This window comes from Harpia harpyja, chromosome 8 (assembly GCF_026419915.1).
Source record: "Harpia harpyja isolate bHarHar1 chromosome 8, bHarHar1 primary haplotype, whole genome shotgun sequence".
NCBI classification, from domain to species: Eukaryota; Metazoa; Chordata; class Aves; order Accipitriformes; family Accipitridae; genus Harpia; species Harpia harpyja.
Genome location: NC_068947.1, coordinates 14,242,829 through 14,268,349, shown reverse-complemented (window position 1 = coordinate 14,268,349; position 25,521 = coordinate 14,242,829). Strand labels below are relative to the sequence as shown.

Genomic DNA, 25,521 nt, shown 5'->3' with positions numbered 1-25,521 from the left:
GTAAATCACAATTTCTGCATGTAAGGAGATTCTAGCTTTCAAATACAGTAGTGATTCTGGCATTATTACAGGTAAATGACGTATGATGACAGAGGATGGAAACAACACACCAGATTTTAAGCCTGGCACTTTGGGGGCTTGCTGAATGAGCGCTGGTACGGAGGAGTGTCACCCACATTCATGACAAACTCAGTTCCTTTATTTTTATGAGAACCCAGTGTAAACCATGGCTATTGTTCAAACAAGATTTAGCAACTGTGATCCAGCTAGCATAATCAGCAAGAAGCATAGTGAAATTGAAACAGTGGTGTTACCCTGTCAGTACAAAAGCAGGGGAAGAGCTTTTAAAGTTTTGCCAGAATAATGAATGAAGTACACAGTGAGGGGTAAGCAAAGGGGATGGGACTTACAGCTACTCAGCAACGGCAGCTTCGGGGACTGCTGATACTGATGTTTTTTCACATCTGTCACTGAGGGACATTTGTAACCCACAAGATGAGAGCCTGCATGCAGCAGTTATCCCGGAGCAGCTGTCAGGCAGCAAGTTTGCAGCCCGGATAACCCACAGTAGCTTGTTCACCTCTGTGTGCTGGGGCTAAAGGCACCGTCTCACAGCTAGAGGCCATTGCAGGCAGTATGTCCATGGGGTCATCACCGATTCATACCTGTGGGAGGCTTGGCTCATTAGCCAACAACTATCAGGAGCAGTTATTCCATATTTTCTGGATAGGATGGGAGTATGTTATCAAATTGACTCCAGTGGTGACATACTGTGATACAGTAGTATTATATGCTTCATATGGATCACCTACTCAACCATGCTGCAATGTGTCTGCCATTAGCTTACTTCACATGTGACTTTGGGCAAAGCTCTTTGTACCTTTGGCTCAGATTTCCACGCTCTCACTTGTAGCTGAGCTGCCCAAATATCATTTTGTAAGCAATGAAAGAAGTGCTTTAGCAATGCAAAGAATCCACAAAGACTAGGCTCCTAGCTTAGTCAAGACCCTAAAAAGAGGTGGGAGGAAAAGCCTGGCTTTATCCTCCTTATCCTGGAGGATAATAGTAATTCTGTCCTCCTTCCCTTCTTGTTCCCCTTGCCCATTCAGGCAGAGACTGTATTATGCATACAAAACTCTCAGCATAATGAAGTCTTGGATCCTATTTAGAGACTCCACAATTCCAGGAAAAATAACAGATTATATCAGACCCAGAATATGCTCCCTAATGAATAATACCAGTTAAAAAAAATCAGATTTAACCATAACACAACAGATTAAGTACATCCAGCAGCATCTCTACACCACCACAATTTGAAATCCAACATATTTCTTTGGCCAACAAAGGAGCTCTGAGATCAGGTTTTGTAATACTTCCAATGACAATATGGGATGCTGTGCATGGAAATGTGCATGTGCCACCTAATTCATAGCCTAGGCACATAAATGCTAAATTCAGAAGTAATTTTCAGAAACAGCTGTGGAGTAATTCTTCTGTTTCTTCTGAGAAACCAGCTTGTCCTTCATTGTAATATTAGATACAGCTTTCAGATTTGGTAACCTCAATTTGATAGATTCAGAGGCAACAACCTCTAGTTACATCCACAGAACAAATGAGGTTGTACGGACACAGACCAGCTCAATTTGGCTTAAAGTGTTTGATGCCCTTCGAGAACTTTTATAAAAAATGTCCTCTTTGATTAAGCTATCTGGGATGTAAAGTGTCCCCATTTTTCAACTTCTACAAGACAAAAGGCAGCTATGCAATTCACAAGCACCTCTGTTCAGCTGCTGCCATTCACCTGTCTCTTCAGTTATGTCATCCCAGATCTCAAAATCATCACCAAGGAACAGAAAAATCAGACCACCCAAATATACACAGACCAAATCTTCCACCAGCATAAATCACGCTTGTGTCAATGAAAACTATACCCATTTACCCCAGGTTAGACTCCATTCCTGATAAATGCATTCATTTCTTTACCTATAAGCCATACGCTCTACTCTTCCTCTCACAGTGAAGGCCACTTCACTTCTCAATTCCTGAGAATTCACTTCTCAATTCCTGAGAATTGGTTCCACAAAATCCCCTCGCAGTAATGGCACAGGCTAAGTAAAGACAAACAAGCATTTGATCTTTGCAAATGAGGCTGCTGAAAGCAGAATTTAACCCTTAAAAAAATACAAGTTTTATTGAATGGTCAGTATTCACAAAGCACACATCACTAAAAACAAAATATGCAAATCTCGGGTAGCATTCACACAGTGTTTCTGTGACTACTGTTATAAGAACTAGAGTTTAATGAATAATAGAACAACAAAAAAATCACATTAAAACATGTGTGTAAATGACAGTTAGTCTTGCCCATACAAAGTGACAACCTAGCCACTGACTTCTTGAAAACATCTCTAACCTTTCTTTTGGGTTTGATGAGATACAACTCTTCTTAAGTCGTTCTATTTAATAGCAGTCTAAGCAGCTAGATCCTTATGTACCTCTCAAATGGCAAACTACCTAAAGCAAAATAGTTCAGACTGACAAAGGCTCAGCTTCCTGGTGAAAACTGTATTCAGCACATTCATGCAACACCTAGTTTAGAAAGGCAGCAAAAATGGTGCATTTTCTAGAAGTGACCCTTAGTGGACATAGAATCAGAGATCCACTTTTGCTGTGTTTGAAAACTTCTATTGGTGACAAAAGGACCTTGATCGCCTGACAGCATAGACAAAAATCTTCCTTAATATTATGATTAACATCAAAAATTTTATAGCACTCAATAAAAATGACAGCCCCTTTCAGTGGCATGGGCAGGGTAAGAGGTGAGGACAGAGTTGGTTGCAGAGTCCTGTCTACAAACTCCTCTCCAGTGTGCAGACTTGTTAGAGAAAACCTCTTCTGGAAGAGTGAGGGAATACACAAACCTTGGTATAAATGTGAGTGCCTTGTACCGAAGCCCTTGCAACTATCAAAAACTGCCCAAATGACTGTCCAAAAATAATTTCTTCATTCTAATTAGGGATACTGGAGAGCAAGAAATCATTTTCTTGCTTTAAATCAAACACACACTTATTTTCTTAACAGTTTGCCACTAATACAAACTAATAGCACTATTTTAAGCCTTTAGCAATAGCAAACCTTGTTAAACTAGGGTGCTGATCCCACAAACCACTGGGCACACACTCAAATTTATCGACGCGAGTAGTCTTACTTATTTCAGCCCTCTCACTGGCACTAAAAGTGTGTGGAACTGCTCAAAGATCAGGTTCAAAATTCCACATATTTTACTGAACTGGAACTAAAGGTCTGAACATATACATCCTTTTTCTTGTCCCCATCAAATGTTTCTTTCCTTTACGCTTGGGCAAAACACAAGGCTGTGACTCAGGTGAAACTAGGCATTAGGGAGCAACAGGAACACAGGTTCACCATATCAATTACAGATGCTTCATCCAAGCTGAAAAAATGTAAAGCCTAATCTTTGGTAGCTGTGGAATAGAGCTGCCTAAACAAAATGAGGAAGCACACATTAAGACTTTCAAAACATTCCCAAAATTGGACAGGATCTGCCTGGGTGCTGGAATACGGCTCTTACCATTTCTCATTCAGGAATGGAGCACAAGAGCTTTGAGATTGGTTACATTTTCTCCTGGTAGCGGGAAAGGCAGATTTTAAAATAGCACACATAAAAACTCACATAATGCAAATGAAATCACCCTTTCTGCAAAAAAGATGTCTCTGAATATTCATATTGCCATATTCATTTATCTTTCACATTAATTTTCTGCACATGTTCAGGCAGAAAACTTAAATCGTAAAATCTGTCAAATCTTAATAATTCAGACACTTCCTAGTAAGTGATCTTCAAAGTTACAGCTCTAAATGCACATGAATGAGGCTGTGTCTGCTTATTCAAAAAAAATAAAATAAACAATACCATGTGACCTACCTGACAGAGCACAGTTAACTAAACAAAACCAACATATCAAGGATGACTGTAATGAACCCAATTTGTCCCTTCTACCTCACCAGAAAAGACCATCACACCAAATAGTCTTTCCCACATCCCATGTGCCATACTTTCTCATAGCTTATTTTTAAGAATGTAGTTACATCCATCCACTTTTAAAGTCTAAATGAACAGAGCATCTCTGGCAGCTTTCTGAAGAATGTGTTTAGACCAAAGCAGATCCTAATGACATAAACAGAAACGTGAAGGATTTGATGTCTAGTTGGCTAGCTTTCCTATCCCAAACACAGTATTAAAGTAATTGCCTTCCTCACACCCTTTTCCAATGTAACAGCGACTTCTGCATGCTGTTCTGCTGAAAACAGGCTCCTACGGGTTCCCTTGAACACATAATTACAGAGATTTTTATGCAGCTCTCTTTTACGTCCTGTAATAAGATGCATGCATACCCAGCCTTGCCCTCTCAAACGCTAACTCCCATGGTTAAAAAACCTGCTTCAGATACCAGTTTTGGCAGAAAGCATGAAACCAAGTTCTTCTTAATGTTATTTCTGGCACTGCGGACACTTAAACAGCATGAAGAGGTACTAAACCCCCTTACAATTTTTGAAGTCTTACGGGTTGAAATCCAGGTGATGAGACATGTTAAGGCGAGACTGCTTATGGTGGTGGTGTTTTTCTGGTCTTTTCATAAAAACCACCACTGAAAGTGCTGGGATTTGGAAAACTTGGAGAGAGGGAAGGGACAAGCTCTCACACTACTGCCAGTCATTCTAGTATCTAAACACAATCCAAAAACGCTGCAGGGAGCTATATAGAGAGCTTCTTTCATTCACTGCCTTTTAACAGGAAAAGTGAGTTGTTTAAAATAATATTTCATTTTTATTCAGTTAAAAACAAGCTGAAAAATGAAGCTTTTCTATAGAGAACTGCTGACTGGTAGATAGCAGTCAACTGAGAAGAAACTCCATGAAATAAATTGTAGAAAATGTAACTTCAAGGAAAGACAGAAAGACAGACAGACAGACAGGCAGTCAGAAAGAATAAAAGAAAACTTTTCACTTACAACCTGCTTAGCACAACTGATCTATTTCTTTGATTACAGCAATCTTATTACACAAGCAGTATTTTCAGACAGCAAAATCCATGTGAATGGAAGTATGCAGTTTCATCGTATTATTGTATATAAGGATCAGCAGGCTTTTTCCACGTGACACACTGCTATATGAGTGTCTTTTTACCTTGCAAAAGAGAATTACTGTTCTTTTCTAGAAGCAGTCAGGAAACTGTTTCCAAACAAAACCTCTAGATGATGAAATAGTGAGGCAGAAATAGAGTTTCCCCCAAATCAGCCAGTTTGTGAGGCTGAGATGCTGTTGTTGTTTATGTGCTATGCCCAAAAATGTCTTGTTCTCAGCAACACATCATCAGCTACACCTGCCAAGTCTAGCAGGTTCCTAGTCTTCAGTGAAAAAGATGAGACACAGTAACAATAGCAATAGTAATAATAGTAACAATAAAGTAAAAACAGTACAACAGCTTTTGAAATGTAGCAAAACAATGTTGTTTTTAAGGCAGCAGCACAGTTCAATGTCTACAGTCGTACGACTTGCATAGCACTATGCACTGAATCTTTTCAATGGGATGTTTCTTTGGCTTTGATTTTTTGCATTATGCTCATTTTCCTTCTCCAGTTAACTTAATGCATGCCACTGGCTTTCATGGAGCAGAACTGCGGATATATGAATTCAGTATTTTTCAAGTAGGTGTATTTTATCAAGCATACCAAATATTAAAGGCCAATCAAGGGGTTTTAATCTTAGAAAAAATTATCATCAAAATAACCACATACGTCAGAGCACATCAGTACAGGTGTCAGCAACAAAGACTGCAGCACTGACTCGCACAATAGCATATAAATATTGAGGAATAAAAGAGCCAGTGTTGTGCAGCAGCACAATTTATAAACATGCAAGAAAACCTGCAGTATGTATACATATTCTTTAATTTTATCACACTGAAAACATCTGAGGACTCACAATAAACAGGAAACTAACCTTGATGTGAGCTGCTGGATCTGGGACAGTCTGAATCATGTCCTTTAACAGGCCAACGTGTTTACCAGGAGCTCAGATCCCAAGGCAGCTGCATAACCAAAGAAACAAAAGTCATATGATTATATTATAAAAGTTTATTTTCAATAGAAATCTCTTACCTTTTTATAGACTGATAAGCATCTTTCCTTCCCCAGACCTCCTTGAGAACCAGTACAGTTGAAGCTCTAAGACATTTCTGTTTCCATACAGTCTGTTTCATACAGGAGAAAACAGTCAGCCCTGAAATTCTCGTGGAAAATTGGCCTTTTTCTATAAAGGACCATTTTCCCAAAATAAGGACTCTGGGATGTGGTCTGTCCTGCACAGCCCCATTATTCACCCAAGGTATCAGGGATTTCCACAACCCCTTCTTCCCAATTTAGAATCATACAGCAGGATTGGGACAGATCTGGAGCTGATATAAATAAGTATCATTTCACTGAAGTTGTGCCCATTTACAAGAGCTGCAAATCTGGTCCAGCCACTCAATTAACAGCACTTTAGAGCATGGATCTTCTGGGATCCCTTATCCATGTCTGGTAATAAAGTACAGAGGGGTTGGGGCAGGCGGGGTGCATTTGTCTGCTTGTGCGGGTGGTGGGGGACCATTAAAACAATTTAAAATAATAACAATATATAACGTAAATAATGTGAAGTACTGCTCAGTAACAAGAACATCAAATAACTGCTAATAAATTGGGATCGATAAGTCAGAAAACTAGAAGATGTGGAAAAATGTAGGAACATGAATGTCATTTAAAGTAATCTGGTTTTTTTCTCCATTCTCCCTAAAAGCCTGGAAATTCCCATTTCTCACACAAGAGGTTTCCTTTTGCCCATGACATTGAACTTCTTTCATCTTTTAAAGCAGCAAGGCACTATCAGAAAAAAAAAATCTTTTTCCTCAGCATTGGCTTTTTTTAATTTCGTTATCTGTTCCCACATCTACACTAACTTGCAAATCAAATTGCAGATAACTTTTACCTATTTACTCAGGAGAAATGTTGATAGACTGACTAACACTGAGTTGCAGCTTGCCCCAGAAGCAGTCCTCATGATGTAAGGGAACCATTTATAAAGTGTGGTACTACACAGTGCAATTAAAGATAGCACCATTTAGATCTTAGTACATTTCCCCCTTACTACTTAAAGGAGCCAGCTTTGTCCCTCTTTAAATCCATGAAAATGATGTACTTTTAATTCAATGGTCTATTGGAGAAACCCCAAAACAAGCCAAATTCCCATTTTGTACACCTTCCTCAGCTATCCCTGGATGATCAAATGGGATACCGATGTAATGGTTTTAAGTGAAGATTTTTCCTTCCACAGAACTTAAATATCTTTAAAAGCAACAGACACTTGTTTTGATAAAAGCAAACTTTCAACAGCGATGTCGTTCAGATTTAAGTCATATAGAAACACTAACAGCACTGACATGCCTTTCAGTTTCCTTCCTCCCTTCCCCAGTAAATCCACGCCCACCACATTATTCATTGGATTTATGGGATTTGTATTTTAAGCTTTTGAAACATCATACACAGAATTTGGAAACTACTAAATTTTATTTAAACTGAACAGAAAAACATTTTGAACCCAGCGTTAGATCATGTTTTCACAGTTTGCATACTTTCATCACTGTGTTGCCATAACGGTACCTCACCCCCAGCAAAGAAGCCTACCCAGGAAAGAGGGGACTTGTGCTGCAGCGGTGTTTATTTCTGTCTCCCTGATGTCTTTGCTCAGCGTGCAAGTATGCACTGCATCTCTCCTCCCTACCCACGTATTTTACTTGGTTAACCCAGGTTTCAGAAGAGAGCTGGGTTTACATACAGTTTGGGAAGCAACTTCCAACACCACCTAGACAAAGAGAAGGGGCTCCGACGCTCCTTACAGAGCTGGGTACCTCTGCCCCTCTTTGTCCCCCAGAAATGCTGCTTGTCCCCTGCCCTGAGCCTGTCACCCGCCCAGGACCAGCTGCGTGCCACCTCGCATTGTGGTGGAGACGGAGCACGCAGGACCCCAGCTCGCCCAGCCTGCTCCGGCTCAGAGAGCCGCTGAGCTGGAAACGCCTGACAGCGGTGCAGGGATTTCTGCCTCTCCTGAGCTCTCGCCATCTGGGTGGTTCACCCGACAGAAGCAGGATTTTGCGCTTAGGAAGCGCGTGTTGAGCTCAGAGGTGTGGACTCCATTCCAGAAATGCTCCGTGTCGCTCTGGAATTTCTTTCAGAGCTCAGACTTGCTTGAAGCTATTGGGGTTTAAGAGAAGTTGTTTGAACTATGCCAGGCCCATTCATATCACATCTTTTCCCCAAGAAAACGGATTCTTTATAGAAGAGAAGATGACGGAGAACATTTGCAAACCAGTTGCCAACTCTACACCACATGGTATGGGAATCAAAGACAAGCAAATGTTAGCCAATATGAGTTGGAAAGATGCATATGCAACTGTTCTGGCCATTCGACTTTTCCCCCGTACTGCTGTGTAGTGGTGATCCTAAAAGGGGAAATTCTGCTTCAAACTCGACCTTTGGCAGCGTGTTCTCCTTCTCACCTGGATATTCATTTATAGCTACTCTAAAGTGGAACATGTCCTAGTTTGCAAAAGACATGACTTTTGTCTTTCTACTTCTGGAAATCGTTGTTAAAAAAGCCGAGATAGTTTTCCTTGCTTTTTCCAAACAGAAATATAATTTTAATTATTTCAGCTCCACCTTTACTGGCTGGAATTGGAAGCTTCCCGACATCTGGTACTAACTTGCTGAACCAGATGGTATTTATTGCCAGAACCTCCTCCACCCCCATCCCAAATTTCATGCTGGTCATGTTTGTGCTTGACAGTCTGTCACAGGGTCTGCACGTGGCTGTAGGTTTTGCCCTGCATCCCCTGGCTAGTATGACTCTAATGTAAGAGCCAAAATGACACTAAAGCCTGGTTTAGGGAGACATCTCTATTCAGGAAACTGAAACAAGGAAATCATAACACAAACTGAAAGTTAAGTGCTTGCTTAAGTGCCTTCCTGCTTTAGGGTTTAACCCTGGAAGGATGTATTTGCAGCCACAGAGCAGGTTTTCTTATAGTTCTCAGCGTCCTGAGTCAAGACTAGCTTTCATTAATCCTGATTTAGCGGTACAGGTCCCCGTGGCACCCCACCTCGCAGGGCGTCGGAGAGCGGAGAGACAGCAGCAGCAGTCCTTCTGGCAGCACCCAAGGGATGGACCCTGCAGCTTCTGCTGACACGTGGCCAGCCGCAAGTCCATCATACGACTGAAATGGAAAAAGGCCCTGTCGCGTAACAGGAAGCCTTCCCGCCACATGAAACAAATAATCATTCACTGGGTCAGTGTAACCAGTGGGACTGTGGGTGTCTGGTCGCCCAACCGGAGCTACAGAGCTGCTGTGGGGCTGTGGTGCAGCATGGACGGGGAAGCAACGGCTTCTCAGTGGAGCTGGCATGCACATGCACTCCCACCCCGCAACCAACGGGCACCCACCAAACAAAAAGAAGCTGTATTTTAGTTATGTATGGGGGACAGAGCATGTAGTGAGCATGCCCCAAGGGCCCTGGGACAGAAGACACCAGAGGACAGGCAGGAGACTGCTGGGACAGTACACCAGGCTCACATGCCCTGCCCACATCCCCAAGAAAAGAGGATAGCTGGCATCAGGCTGTGGGCAGCATTAAATACTCACGACAGGATCTGGCTTTTGGTACTGGTTTCCAACCCCTGATGCATCCAAAGCATCATACGAGAACAACAGCAAGAGTTAAAAAGTAGCAATGTTGCTCACCACACAAATTCCCCTCTGATGTTCAGGACAGATTAAAATATCAAGATAAAACCACGTTATTGTATGAAGAAAGCAGCCAGACCTGGGTATGCCTGTGCTACCCCACACAGGAGGAGACAGATCAGCTATGGAGTCTGTTGTCTTTCTGTGCACGCATGCATGCAACCCGCATTTTTCGAGTTATGTAAATACATCAAAGGGTTGCAGAATTATGTACAGCTCTAGAGTTCACCAGATGTGATTACATTGTTTTTCCTTTTTATAGTTGTATCAAAAGGATTAGACTTTTTAATGTACACATATACCGCCAAATTACTGAGAGGCTGAACGTCCTCTCTATATGGGGGGCAGTATGCACCCCTCTCGTACATTTTCACACTCATGTTACCTTGCAGACAGGAACGTAGGTCCCTTTTCCGTAATTTGGCATGCTATGCTCACCTAAAAAAACCAGCAGGTTCCTCCCAATGTGTTCTACACCCCGCACTAAAGTGCTGCGAGAGAGCATGACCAGGCAGTCAGCAAAACTGACGGAAAAAGGCTCCAGGCCAAACTCCTAGCAAAGTGACGCCCACGCGGAGCAGAGCTTGGCTGCAGCAAATAAAGAAACATGGTCCGCGCTGCTGTTCTGCCAGGGATGAATGTGGCCCAAAGTACTTATCTGCAAAGGGAATAATATTAAAAATACAGCCACGATGAGTAGCCAATACCAGATAATGAAGGGCTGCTTTATCAACGGCAAATGAGATGCCAGAATTGCTGGGCCAGATTCCTGGTACAGTGAAAGCAAGGACGATACTGAATGATTACCCCAAGCACAGGCTGCACAGGAGAGCAGCACCAAAGCTCTGCCCACAGGACAGCGGCTCTCCCCAAAGAGCCCTGTATCACCACCGCTGGGACGGTAAGAGCCTTCACTTTACAAACATGTGAATGTCAGCATGAAGAGCTATGAATGGCACACAGCACTGGAGATTTGCACACACACAGATACAGACACACACTCCGGTACGATGAATAATACAGAGTGGCATTGCACCAAATTTCTACCAGCATAACTTTAGGATGTTTTATCATTACTCACAGGAGGTGAATCCCTGAACAGTTATGCAGACTATCCCAAGTGAGTGCCAGCAGGACTTTCAGACCCCCTCACACTGTCATGCAACTGTACTTGTCACATATTTTATAAGAACTGATGTTTTTCAGCTGTTGGAGAACTTTTGAGACATCCATTTCTGGACTGTTTTTTCAGGAAATCTCTTTTTATGCATCTGGGTGCTACCAGCACTGGTGAGACAGTGTGTAAAGAAGAGAAAGTTTGGGATATTCAAAAGGCATAAGGACTGTAAACCTGCTCTCAATGGTGTGTAGAAACAGTGGAAGCTCCTGTAGCTTAGAGCTCCACTTCTTTGGTAGATGAATGCCCTATGTGTGGTTTTCAGCCTTTCTGTGATTCGTGGACACCTAAGATCATTCCAGTTATGGTGGTAGCCCTTTGTACAGCAAATTTAAGCCAAATTTAGGCTTGCTGTACTTCAGAAGTAGTCTACAGATCTGAGGAGCTGCAAGGACCACCAACTGAAAACCAGTGTGCAATCATTCCCCTAGTGCTGCTGCTGCTTTATTCATATCATAGGGCTTTATTGAAATTAAGTTATTACATTAAGTTCTTAAGTTCTTCAAATTAAGTCCTTTAAAAGGACTAAGAAGAGAAGAGGTGAAATCCTCATCCACTCAAATAAACTGGACTTTTGACACTATCTGAAGCAGACAAGACATTCACCCACTCTGCCTTAGCTGATATGTGCAAAACTCAGGAGCACAAGATCGTTACAAGCATGCAGTTTGGAAACTGCTAAACAAAACAATAAGCTTCTTGCACAACATGGTACTGTAAGCTTATGCCTCCCCTCCTCTAACACTTCCAGGTTTAGAAGAAGGTACTGTAGAGCCAGGTGAGCAGCCGGAGTCAGGTCCCGCCAGCACCCGAGGTTTGCCGAGAGCCTGAGGGCAGCAGCCCTCCCGGGGGCTGAAGCAGACCATGGCCCACCCTGCACTGCAGACGTGTTTCTGGGGGGAAGTGGCTCAAAGAGCAAAACCGAGTAGTATGTAGTGAAGAAAGGCCCAGAACTGAAGTCACAGGAACGTTTATAATTCAGCATTTGTAAACCAGGGCTCCGATGAGCAGACTGTGATGAAATACAACTCTTCCAACCCAGGGCCAATATTGACAGTAAGCTATTACATAGCAGAGCTGCATGACGTGGGCTTAAAGCTTTTATGTGTAACTTGTGGTTGGGCATAACCACTTCACCTTTGGGGTTTTTTTTGCTTCTTTTGTTGTAACCTCTCTGCCTCTTAACAGCCTCAAGAATAAACCCCTGAGGAAAGACCCTGCTATACTCAAGAAATGCTACTGCAAGGCAGTTCACCTGCAGTCAGTGTGTATTTACTGTTAGGGTAAGACTTCATGATTGCAGGTGGATACCATGAATAAAGCAACAGTAAAGGACAAGAAAACCAAAATAGGAAAAGATGTGTCAATCTATGTTTCTACAACTTTCCATTCTCAGTGAAAACTTTTTGTACTCATCCTGCCCTTGCAGGACTGAACTAAAGGGATGTGTTGTGCACCGCGTGATGTGCTTAGCTGCAGGAGTGAAGCTGCTAAGTGGCATTGATTGTTACAGTAGCAAATTAGGATCAATAGATTTGGGCTAGGAGAGGTTCCTAACCTGTGAATCTAGTACACTCCTCTTCTGTACTTATGAGTACATTAAATAAATGGTAAGTTCTTTGGGAGCAATTTAAATAGAAGAATAACTCATTGATAAAATTCCAATTACGTCCCTTTGATAGTTTGGGGGGTTTTTTTTAGTATCACAGCATTATTTGTTTAAAAAAATCAGTGCGAAAAACAAAAGCTGGGCGGGGCTGGTTGGTTGATGGGTTTCAATTCTGGCAGCCAAAACCCGAAAGATTTTGCACTTTCAAGAAACACCTAAAGAAGTTAATAAAAAAACAGAGTGCTAAATCTCTTTCTTTTTTTTTTTTTTCCTATTTTCTTTTTTTTTCTTCTTCTTTTTCTTTCTGGAAATAAAGAAAAATTCCCCGCCCAGTCCTTCTCCTGAAAAGCCTCCCAAGGGTCTGGTTTTATGACCACCTCATGCTGTTAAGTTCTCTCCCTCACACAACTTTAACACTATTTCTGTCAGTCAGATCAGAGTGCTGGTCTAAGTTGCAGCAAATCACCTTTCTGATGGGACTCCCTTCCAGCAGCACAGGTTCCCCGATGCAGCAAGTGCCCCCAGAGCCCCCAGGGTAATTCACGGCAGGAGGGAGCACGTACCGGCTCGGGGCGGTGGGTAGGTAAGACTTGCCCCTATTGGCAGCAGACGTGGGCTTGGTGTGGTTCAAGCTGACCGTGAAACCACAACTTGAATATTACTGTAAGCAAGTCAGTAACTGAAGAATAAGCCATGTGTCACCACCTGTTTGTGAAGGCACAGATGGCCAGGGTTTACAGTTAGCTCTGTACTAATAGCAATACTCCAGGTCCTTAACGTCTGCGGGGGCAAAGGGATTCATCTATCTGAAGACATGTCTATGCTGTCTGTGTCTATGTCTGTCTCTCCTGGAGTTCATCGAAACTGAAGACGGATTTTCTTCTGGGATACAGAGCTGATCTGCGTACATTTTTCTTGGAGGGGTTGATCCTTCTACAGGGAAAAGACAGCAAATGTTCCCCCTCTCCTTCCCTTTGAACATGGAGCCAGTGGAGGAGGCACATTTCTATGCTACCACCCAAAAGTATCTGTGCAGCTACTGCTTATCTCACGTTCCAGCCCATGATCTCAGGGGAGGATACAGCCCTAAATTAGCTCATTTACAGTAGGAACTTTCGACTACAGCCAAAAATATTTGTTTTTATTAGTACTCCCTATATAGTATGCCTCTGACCAATAACTTGTTTTATTTATTTTTTTGGCGAATTACCATGTTCTTATTCAAAGCCATAATGAGGATTATATATCAATGTGGAATGCAGAGCAGCTATTCCTGAAACTCCCAACTGCATATAAAAGAGTTTGGAATTCCCCAAACACTATCTCTTCAGTCCAGGCCACTTACAAATGTGGTTAACATGAATGAAGTAATATCTTCAAAAAGGAAGGAGACTTTTGAGTCACGTCTGACACATTTAACTACACCAACCACTTTCCATAGCTCAAGGTTTTGACTGTCTATCTTAATACCATGCACGGGTGTTTGATAATGATTACTCCCTGATGCTTATCCTGTTACAGGATACTTATACACATGCACAGGATACCAAGGGGAGAGCTAAGGAATGAATTCAAGACTGTGCTCTCCAAGTGCAAAACCACAGAGGTCATCAGAAAAGTCCCCAGATCAAGTCAAATTCCTGCTTGGTGCACTTTGCTGCCTTTGCTTCATGCAAGGGCTGCCCTGCCGGATTTCTGTGTTTAACTATTCAAACTGAGCTCAGCTCCATGCTTAGCTGAAGGTGTCCGCCAGTCAGCTCCGCAAGAGCAAGACATGCGGCCACGAAGTAACCACCACGTAATTTCTGTCTGCAGATTATAATTATGGACCTTAGTGCTCTACAGAAATACGACTTTCCAAAGAAAAACAGTGCATTTTACAAAAGCAGGATGACATCAGGAGAGATATTTAGTGACAAATAGTAGTTTCTAATTTCCATTCATTCCACTGTTAAAGCCCAAGTGTGTTTCAAACATTTTAACTGATGCTCCACTTAAAATTACATCTGCAGAAAGATACACTCACCATTGCCAAAAGAATTAATACCAAATTATTTTGAGGCTGAAGTCACAAGCTAAGGAAACCTAATATCTAATTTTGAAAGATAAAAGCAAATGAAAGTGTTTTAGAAAGTGAAACAACAAGATCCAATTCAATAATAACAAATTACATATCAACCTCCTGTGGTGCGTGTTATCAGCTCCTTCAACCCTTCCTTGGCTAGTGCCTCTTGGACTTTAAGGCCATGTGTTCGAGAAAGATTTGTGGATTAGCCAATGCTGGCATTCAGCACTTGGTTCTGGCACCTGAATTTTCCAGGCCAGAGGTAGCTGTGTGAGCCTGAAGGACACATGATGTACAGGAGATTAGACTAGATGCTCTAGCTGCCCTATAGGTGTCAGATACCTATGCTTCTATTTTTAATTTTGTTCACAAGAGATCTGTTTCTAATAAGCCCATGGAAAGTGCTAGGCAAGAATCAGTATAAGTTTTGTACCACACACAGCCTTTGGCTGATACATTCGTATTTTCAACCACTTTTAAGCAGCTAGTACAAACTGATGGCACATATGTAATAAGTAGAAAACAGTAGTATTTTTTAAAAGTCATAAATAATTGTGTGAACACCTCACAGACTTTTCAAGGATAACTACGTGATTAAATTTGCGTAATCAGAAATTACATACACCATGCACTTTCAATAATTACTGAGTACATTAGGCTAGTACGTTATTTACTGCAGATTATCCAACAGTTCTGCCAAACCTAGAAAAGTCCTGAATTGTTACAGTTAAAACCAATATCTAAAATCTGAAGAATCTTAAATTAGATTTATGGGAGAACGAAAGTGTAATGTCACTTAGCTTAGAAATATATGAGCAAGAAATAAAAAATAGTTAACATTTTCTCTGCTTTCAATAAATTTCCTGGGTTGTCATATTCAAGAAACATATATGCTGTTCAGGAACAGAATGTACTGGCACCGAATCTGTTGCATGCAAGCGCTCACTTTGGGGATGCAATGAATGTTTCAGTAATCTGCAGTGGAAAGTTGTCCTCTTTTTTCTCTCCCTAGGTTTTGGGGGGATGCTTCTTGTTCTAATGAGGAAAATCATTGGTTTAATGAGCAAAATCATTTTGTTGTTTTTTTCCTGTGTGTATGGACTCCCTGCTGTTGGTCCTGGGTGCTGCAAAGAGAAGAGGCAGCTCTGTGTCCTGGGGAGCTCACCCATGAGACAGCTCCATTGAATGCCTTCTTTGAAGCTGTCTCAGAGCATCGGCAGGAAGAAACTGCTGTAGTTGCCCAGGCCCTACCTGTACACCCCAGTCACGACCCACCAACCCTTTTTTCCTGCTGTGGCCCCTCACTGCAGGGCTCCCTGTGCCGAATTCGCTCAGCTGCCCCCTTCGTGGGTGGGAGCAGTAGCTGCACCTCCCCTGAGACGCTCCCTTGGGAGACCTTTTCTGAAGCACGTTAAATCAAGAGCAGACCGTGTGAATGTAAACTACATCCCATAGCCACTTACTGAAGTATACTGACAATCCCTATTGCAGAGAAAATGCCCACAGAGATTTGGGCACATCCAAGCAATTAGGTTTGTGGACCCAAGGTGTTCCAGGGAGCGTGAAAAATGGTCCCATATGTGGAAACTTTCCAGAAGGAGGCCTGACCTAGCCATGGACACTCACTGAAAGTGAAACAACACTTGACCGAATCGTCAGCTGAGGGTCTGAAGCAAGTTTCTCCAGCACAGCTTTGTTTCCAAAGACATTCATGGTGCCTGCTTCCCTTCTACAGCCATGTATGGGCATCCCCCGCATCAGCAAAAGAGGGGGGGTCAGCAGCAGAAGGAATGGATGAGTAAGTCCTCTGTGAAGGGATAAGCAAAACATGATAGAGAGGGTGATGGAGAAGCATGGATGACCCTTCACAATCCCCTGCAGGATTTTTGTTGTTTTGAAACTCCACCCTAAGGATGGCAAAGGGGCTTCATGGGGACCAACGTTAACAACCAACGTAACTGTCAACACCATTTTTTTCTTAAAGTATTCTTAAGACAGAGTGTAATTACATGTGGTGATCCTTCTTTAGCATATTAGTAAATTAAGCCAGCTTCCAGTGGAAATTATCATTTGACTACAGAACAAAAATAAGCAGAGTCTCTGAAGTTCTTCAGACCAATTTTTCCTTTCTGTTACTAAATGCTTTTTACTCCTTCTGTACGACCTTGGCATAAAATCCTTTTTTTCTATTGGTTTAATTTCTCTTTTTATTTGTGGCACTTTCATTTCAGATGTTGTAAAATAAAAGAAAAAAAAAATCCAAACACCTGTATAAACACAAGGTATTTAAGAAACAAAGTAACTTCCATTAAGCATTGACTTGCACTGCAAAAAGTGCTTCAAAAGTACATATCAGAAAGACTGGCACTTCCATTGCAACTTGAATCTCGCTTTATCAATAAAAAATGTGAATGCATTATAAAAATAGAAATATGACATATCCTTAGCAAGAAAGTACCTTGGAAGGATATAAGTCATCTTCAATAATGCTTTGATTTGTGACCTTCACAGCTTTGTTTTCATTTTTATTTCAAATGCATTTGAAGAATGTCTATAAATAGCTAATACTGACTGAATGTATAATTTTAGGCTCATTTTTTCAGCATCTGGATTTTGCAGTACTTTGCTAGATGAAACACGGACCTGTCACTCGTGAAACTGTGAAGTCTAAAATTAAGTGTTTAGAACAATAGTATTTTGTGGACCTAAGTGTATTTCCTAATAGTGAGTGTAAAGCTGTAACATAAAATTTACAACATGTTATTGAACCTGTGGTAAGCAAAGATGCAAGTTTGACTTAGAAACGTGAAGAAATGAATTTCATGGAAAAGACACTCGTTAAGGTCAGCTGAAAACTCCTAGTATGTTTATTTCTCTATATTGCAAGGGAAATGTCTGTATTCCTCCTCACGTACTATTTAAAAACAGGGGGAAGAGGAATGCATTTAGCTCATGGAGCCTGATTTCACAGCAGACAAAAAGTGCAGGAAAAGCAGCACGTGGGGTTTTGCATGTGGATAAGTGAAAAAGAAATATTAACAATTATGATGCGCTTTACTTCCAGCTGGAGAAAAAAAGCAGTTGCAGGGTTAAGGCAGGTTTTTCTCACCCCGCGTGCTTTTTCAGCAGAACCTTCGAAGGCTCTGGTGTGGCAAAGAGTTACAGATGCAACTACCTCTGCACTTTGGAAGTAGTTCCCCCAAAGCAAATAGGACTAGTTTTAATGTATAAAGACACAAATAGGCCTTTGCAAGGATAAGGCTGCAGTTACCTTCTTGCTTAGCTTTAATTCAAAATCAGGACTTAATGGAACAAATACAGCTTATGGTCCAGGCTTTCCGTAGATACAATAGGAAGTTTGGGAATGGGATACAGGAGGGTTTTCTTAAGCAGTGGGGCCCTTTATATTTAGTTATTCTGTAATTAGTTGTTTTTATTGACATACGGCATACAGATGGGCTTATACATTGCTATAGAAATACGGACAAAGTTTATTATCTTACTACATTTATTGCCATGCCTTCCATCGTGACGGTTCACAAAAGCACACAACTAGCACAGGATCCAATCCCATTTACGTTAAAGTAAACAGCAAAACTATCACAGATTTCAACCATGCAGGATCAGACTTCAACCACTATATGGGCATACACATGTGTTTCACCCACTTCTGAAGGGGTTTGTGCCTGGAAGGAAGCAGCAACTCTTCCAGCAGAGAATGCTACTGCAGAACATAGCTAATTCCCAGAACCAGCAGAAATAGATGGCAACTTTAGAGATAGGAATAATTCAGACTGTTTCTTTAGCAAGGCAAGCCCAAATAATGTCTTGCCCCCATGAAAACAGTACGTTCTGGATAGTATTTTGAGGGCTGGTGCCTTTGCATGGGAATTTTGTCACAGGAATTTAACACCCATTGCCTGCACCCCAGGCTGGCTGTCCACCCTTTCTTTTGGTTCAGCCATACATAGGATACCTTGTCACAACAGACCTATCCTGAAATTGTTTAGCTCTCAAGAAAAGGTTCTCGTGATATTTTTATAGTCAAAATTTTTCCTTTGTTCTCTCCCTCCAAAGAAACAGATCCCATCTCAAATTCTCCTGCTAAAAAATGATGAGACATAGACATGTAACAATTCTGAGATTTTGTAGTGGTTCAAAACCTGTTTGTAGAGTCCAAGTTTAGAATAAATAATTTTTATATACCTCTACACATTTGTTTGGATTTCAGCCACTCTTCCCCAGAGATGCAACCTTAAGCAATATCCATCAGTATGTTTTAATACAACAAATAATTCCCCTTCTTTTTTCCTCCTGCCCTCACCACCATTCTGCACATTTCCCCAGCTCCCACTACACCTAGGAACTGCTCACATTTTTTTTGCAGTGTTTCTGTCTAAAATAGTCTTAATTTCCAAGTCTCACTCCCGTTCCTATGCTCAGTGAGAGCTGACAAATGTTTCATCCAAAAATTATTCAACCTTTCCCAACATTTTTTCTTCCAAAACCCCACTGACTCTTCTGTGCTTATTCTGACCAGCTCCCACAACAGTACTTGGTGGTAATGGGAGCATATGGCTTTCATGTCAGCTACAGAGATGCTGTCAACGGAGGCAGCATGTCCAGTGGGACTCAAAACACAGTGCTGCCCTGAGGTCTCCTGTGAGGTGAACTCCAGACCCACCGTGGAGATCTAGCAAAGGAGAACCAATCTAGACGGCAAAGGACTACCAAAACAACTGTGGTGTTGAACTGTGACCCTTTAAACTGCTTTCTGTTTGACATGAACTTACAATGTAGGCCAAGTTTTACCTCTACTTGTACCTTCTTCATTTGCCTCTCAAGAAACCCTTTCTACTCCTTACTAATGGAAACTCCCCACAGTATAACACAAATGCACAAGATACCAAACAGCACCAAGTTTATCTCCACCTGCTAAAGCACACAAGGAAATCCCACCTGATGCCGGGAGAAGATGCTGTACACATTTAGCAATGCCTCCTGACTCTATGACATGCTCCGTGCAGCACCTCCGTGTTCACGTGGTGGAACATGCGTGAGGTCTGGGGAAGGAGAACCACAGAACAGCTGCGGTTGGATGGGACCTGTGGAGTCATTTGGCCCAATCTCTGCCCAAAGCAGGACCTATTACAGCAGGTTGCTCAGGTCCTTCCCCGGTCAAGCTCTGAATATCTCCCAGGCCAGAATTACACCACTGCTCTAGCCACCTGTTCCAGTGTGTGGCCACCCTTACGGCAAATTTTTTTCTTCTTGCTAGTCACAGTTTCCACTGTTGCCACTTAAACTCCAATCCCTTGGGCTTTTGCTGCACACCTCTGAGAAGAGTGTAGCTCTGTCTTCTCTACACCTTCCCATTACTAGCCAAAGACTGCAATAATATTTTTTTTTGACTATTCTACAAACTTTGGACCTCTTTCATTTATGCTTTTGACCTCTTGCTCAGTGCTACACTGGCTTGCTACAATAGTCAGGTACTAACACAATTCAGTTCAGCTAAAAAAAGAGAGACTTAATTTCCATCTCTGTGGGTGTGTCTGTAGCTGTGTGTAATATTACAAGTGAAGGCATTATTTCAAGAGCATATGAACCCTTAAAATAGGAAGTTAGGATAAGTTTCATTTCTGAGGGCCAAATAAGCATTGTATGTAACTCATACTGACTATATGTTGAAATACCTTTCTGCCATCCACCAGTGAAGTAAAAAGAATAGGCATGTGGCTGTGGTGGCCTCCTCAGTTCTTCAAACCACTGGCTTGCCATGTCACAACTAATGTATGATCATAGCTTTAGTAAGCATTCAAAGCCTTGGTGTGGCTTTAAAAGTTCATTCTGTGTTCTTGAAAATTATTAACCATTAGAAAAAGTCATATATGTCAGTATTAAAGATCTTTTTTAGACATGTTGGCATGGAGATTAAGATTTATGTTTTCTGTAACATCAGTCTTGCATTTCCTTAAACAAATGTACTCCTAAAAGAAAAGAAAAAAAAAAGCAAGCTGCAAGTTCAAAGAATTTAACTGAGTGATGCAAAATATTTCCTTTAAATGTAGATCCAATTTCTTCCACTTTTTTATGTGCCAGGTGTGTATAAATGTCAACTACCAGATCTATAACAGCAATGACTCTGCTTTTTCAGTAGAATTAAAAAACTAAATCACTATCCTTTCCACCCCAAGCTTTGACTCATCTTTACACAACATGCTAATAAATATAGTTGGGATGAAAAAGAAACAAATCAGCATTGTCACTTCCACTGTCTTTGATGCTTGCAGTTGCAGTATGCCATAATTTTAAACACAGCAACTTGGAAGTTTACTTTTAGAGAGTTTGCAGGACTGGTTGTATATTATTCATGTGCTTCATCTTTGAGCAGCTCATACCTTGCAGAGGAACCCCTTGAGTAGCTAATTGACTCAGTCTCAGATAGGAACTACAAAGCCCAAAGGCCCAGCTCTTGCTCAGCTCCTGCTCATATCAGTGGGCTTCAGATTTGACCCAAACTAATATGGAAATGAGCAGTGGAGGAGAGAGCACTCTGAGATCAGTCAATACACCAAAACGAGGAAAGTAAAAAAGGAATCAAATTCCATTGCTGTAGAAGGATGTGCATGGCAGGGAAAGTTAACTAGGATGGTATTAGTAATGGGTATGATGCTCTTCCTTTATGGTATACTGAAGTTGTATGTATTTCCTAAGGACTTGGTGGTAAACATGAACTTGTAATGAACTGGTTTTTGAGTGCCAAATGACTTTAAAATGACTCAGGATTTCGCCCAGACAATGTCACAACACCACAGATCCTATAACATTAATTCCATCTTGCCTCAAGGAACTGGCCCCAACATCATTTTTCTCCTCTCCTTGCAGAAAGGCAGGAGGAGACAAGAGCTGGTGTTTTCAGAAGCGCACAAAGTACAACCATTTGAAAATCTTCATGCCACTTCTGAGGTCTGTAGGGCAGCTGGGGACCCACATACTACCACCTCAGGGAGACCATTTTCACCATCAATGGAAAAATAACATGCTCCAAATATCCTCCCTTTTCCACTGGCTACAGATCATAGTCCTGATGGAGTTTAATGGAGACAAAACACTGTTCACCGGGGTTCTGCTTAGCTGGGAGTAAGCAGGGCACTGTAGTCAGGGGGTAAGGAACAATTAGGCCCACTTTATATTTGTGAAACAATTAGTCATTAATTAGGCCAGTTTCACATTTGGAAAAGGGGAATAGCTTTAATTAGAGTGGAATTATATCCCTCTGGCAGACTTCAGAGGGAACTCTAATGGCAGGATGCAAACTATAAAGTCTGCCAGGCTTTTACAGCATTTAATAGCTTATGGAGCATATTGTAAGTATACAGTCCTTTCAGTATGTATAACAACCATCTGCAACAAACCCCCCCATCTCTGCCAGGATCAGAGTTACTAAATGGGGGGAAAAAAGAATTTTAAAACAGTAACCAAATCCCCAGCTTGGATCAAGCATCTTCCTAAATACATTTGGGCAGCTTCTCTCCCTAATCTAGAAATTTTTTTTTCCCATGGAATTCTTGCCACAGAATATAAAGAAAACATGAAGTGCCACTTAAGGAGATAAATATTTAATGTCTAGCTACAAAGTATACTTTTTCCTCTCAGTCATATTTTTGTTAAGCTATTAACTAGAGGAAGGGTCTGCACATGAACTTGCATCTAAATAAGTAAAATTAATTTAATTGATGCCTTCTGTTACTCACGCTGGGGCTGAAAATGGGCACTGGTCTCAACATAAAAGTTTCTCAGGAGCTGCAATTGTTCTGCAACTTAGTTTCCATTGACTTAGCTTACAAGCCCCTACATGGGGATAAACAGCAAATCTTCCATTGCAAGCCGTGGGATCACTCCTATAGAGTCCAAAAAGAACTGGCTTTGAGGCAGGACAATCCAATGAAAGATATTTACCTAAAAATACAAGCATATTCCAAACCTCTGAAATCAGAATCAAGCAAGATGGAACCATAAGCAGAGCGTGTTAAAACCCTGCAGAGCAGAGAACAGGACAATGTGGTATTGGTGATGGGAATACTGCTGATATTTTTATTTCTTGGTGGGAACCACTCCAAGCAAGACACTTCTTTTTTGAGTTTAGGGATGATGCCTTCCTGGAATTTTTTTCAGTGAAAAAAAATGCAGCTTTCAGCTACCCCTAACTATTAGAAGATTTGAACCAAGCTTCCAGAACAGTCCTGCTTCCAACGGATTTTGCGGGAACTAAGAAAAGCGCCGGCTCCTCTCCCCAGCTTTGGGTGCCTCTCCCTGCCCCGGTGGCCCAGTGGCCCGGTGGCCCAGTGGCCCGGTGGCCGCTGCACTCACTCAGCCCACGGAGGAGGCAGGTTCAGCTTCACCCTGCGCCCGCGTCGCAGCCCACCCTTCCCGGGAGCGTGCTGCGAGGGACGTGCGATGGGACAGTCGAAGGCACAACGGGCCTTTTAACTGCTCCTTTTGGCAACGGCGTGTTTTACATAAATAATTAGACATTCGCTGTTAGCAGGGACTAGCATGGATGTGTCCTACTTTCCACATGTTTCAACCACAGGGCTACAGTCTTTTTCACCCTATGACTAAACATTTCACTCAAAAATGGACCTACTCCTACAGATATATCTTAATACTGTAATGAGGATATCCCAAACAGGAGAGATCCTATTTTATACCCGCGCTGTACTTAAACCACAGTAGGGATTTGAAGTGAGGTCTGGGTGTTCCGAGCACTCTGGAAAATGCATTTCCATGGACCAGTAAGGGAATCAAATCTGTGAACTTTTAAGGATGAAACAGGAAGAGCTCGGGGACAACATTTCCAACGGTCCGATTCACAACAGTGCTAAAGAAGCATACAGAAGAAAAAATTATTACTCTAGATGTTTTAAAACACAACTGTGGACACCCACCCAATGTTGTGGAAGTCTGTGAAACAAATGAAAGGGATTTAAAAATAATAATTTGGGCTTAGGAACAAGAACTCCTTACAGATAATTTCCTGCCCCTATAAATGCTCCCTCTTCTCATCTCAACCATGGAAAAATGTGATAGTTCTGGTAACTGAATCTCAAATTATTCAGGACTACATATTTAAACCAACACCTGGTGTACCACTTACAAGCTTGTTGGAAACTAACACAGGTGATGCCCCCCCCCCAGCCAGCACGCTCTTCCTGCATGCACTCGTACAAATTAGCAGGTAAACAGTGCATCCACAGTGCATAATTGTTATTTTCCATAATCACTGGAAAAAACTCATTCCATGAGGAATTTCATAGGCAGATTCCCTGCTCAACTAACATGCCCTCAGGATACAGGCTGTCTCTAACACAGTCATCAGGTGAAAGGCAAATAAAGGAAAAGAGCATAACATGTACGAGGGAATGTAGAGGCAAGTAAGGAGACAATTTATTTCTTAAAAGAAGATGTTGCTTTCCACAGGAAAGAAGAAGAGATAATGGCAAAGGAAAAGCAGAATAACACATTGGCCAGCTGTCATGTCAGAAGATAAAGGAGGATAACCAATACCCTACTTTGTGCCAGTCTCCTCTTTATTATACCCTTTAGAATAAAGTAACAACAGCACACGCTATCTTCCATGTCCAGGTTGCCCAAGGGTTATTATAACCACTATGACCTTTTAAATCCTCTCGTCTTGGAAAACAGCTTTTACTTTACAGCAGGCCCATAGAAAGGGAGCATGGCAGAGGGCATGATGGAGGTCACCATATAGTTCAACACAGCAGAAAAGCAGCTCTGCACTACCTGCGCGTGGGAAGAAGTTCCCTGTCTCATTAAAACATGGTGGACAGCCAGCTATGGCCATGCAGACCTTCTGAAAGAAAAGACAAAGTTGCCTCACATTTGCCTGCAGATAGGTATGTATTCAGGTTTCTTTATCATTTTAGCCCAAAACAAAATATTTTTTTCAGAATTTTTTATATTGTCATTGCATTTTGCACCTTTAGGTACAATATTCCTCACCTTTATCACCATCACCTGCACGTCTTGATGCATCATCTTCATTTGCTTGTGGAAAATGAAACCCTAGTGTATCGTTCTGTTGAAAACACTCATATTACTGTCATTCAATTATTCAGAATGTTCTTAATTCTCACTTTTTTTATTATAGTTGAAAGAAATGAGATAGGGGCATTCCCTAATCACCTTTAGTTTTCAAGAAAACAATGTCTGCCTGTCATACCACTTCAGTAGTGGTGAGATAGCAAGGAAAGACAAAGACAAGATTAGTGCAAGTATTTTCTCAGAATGTTGTTTCTTCCCATGGCAGCAAGCAGTACAGGCAACGGTTTTCCCAGTAGACTATTGATTTTGTCAATCCAGTCAAGACAAGAAAGAGGCCAGATTTTCAAAAACTGCTCAGCACCCATCTGGTAAAAGTAAGACTCAGAAGAAGACAAGGAACACCCAAACTCATTAATTACTTCAAATAGCTTAATTACACTTCATTAAAGAAAAATTACTCTAACCTACATTATTATGATTATGTAACATTTACACTTGTTTTACACAGATTTGTGTTTGAATGTTGCTGTATTTTTCTTGCACTTGGCACAGAAGAAATCATGAAATAAAATAATTTAGCAGCAAAGCGCACAAATTCAGGCTGACACATACACCCTTAAACATTCAGGCTTCCTACCCATAGAGTAAACAACCTGAAGACACTGAAAGATTGACAGAACATAGACCATCATCTGGTCCTGATTTCTTTCTCCAACACACGCTACACATTTCTTTCAGTTCTTCTG

At 41.5% G+C, this 25,521-nt stretch overlaps 1 protein-coding gene across 4 annotated transcripts in view; it reads right to left on the bottom strand.

Moving 5' to 3' along the window:
* Nucleotides 1-25,521, bottom strand: part of ERG (ETS transcription factor ERG) — a 156,456-nt gene that overhangs the window by 109,210 nt on the left and 21,725 nt on the right. For all 4 annotated transcript variants that reach the window (XM_052794529.1, XM_052794528.1, XM_052794527.1 and 1 more), the window contains exon 2: nucleotides 6,025-6,112. In XM_052794529.1, the coding sequence (XP_052650489.1) occupies nucleotides 6,025-6,063 (39 nt within the window). In that variant the 5' untranslated portion in view covers nucleotides 6,064-6,112. The remainder of the gene's footprint in view (nucleotides 1-6,024; nucleotides 6,113-25,521) is intronic.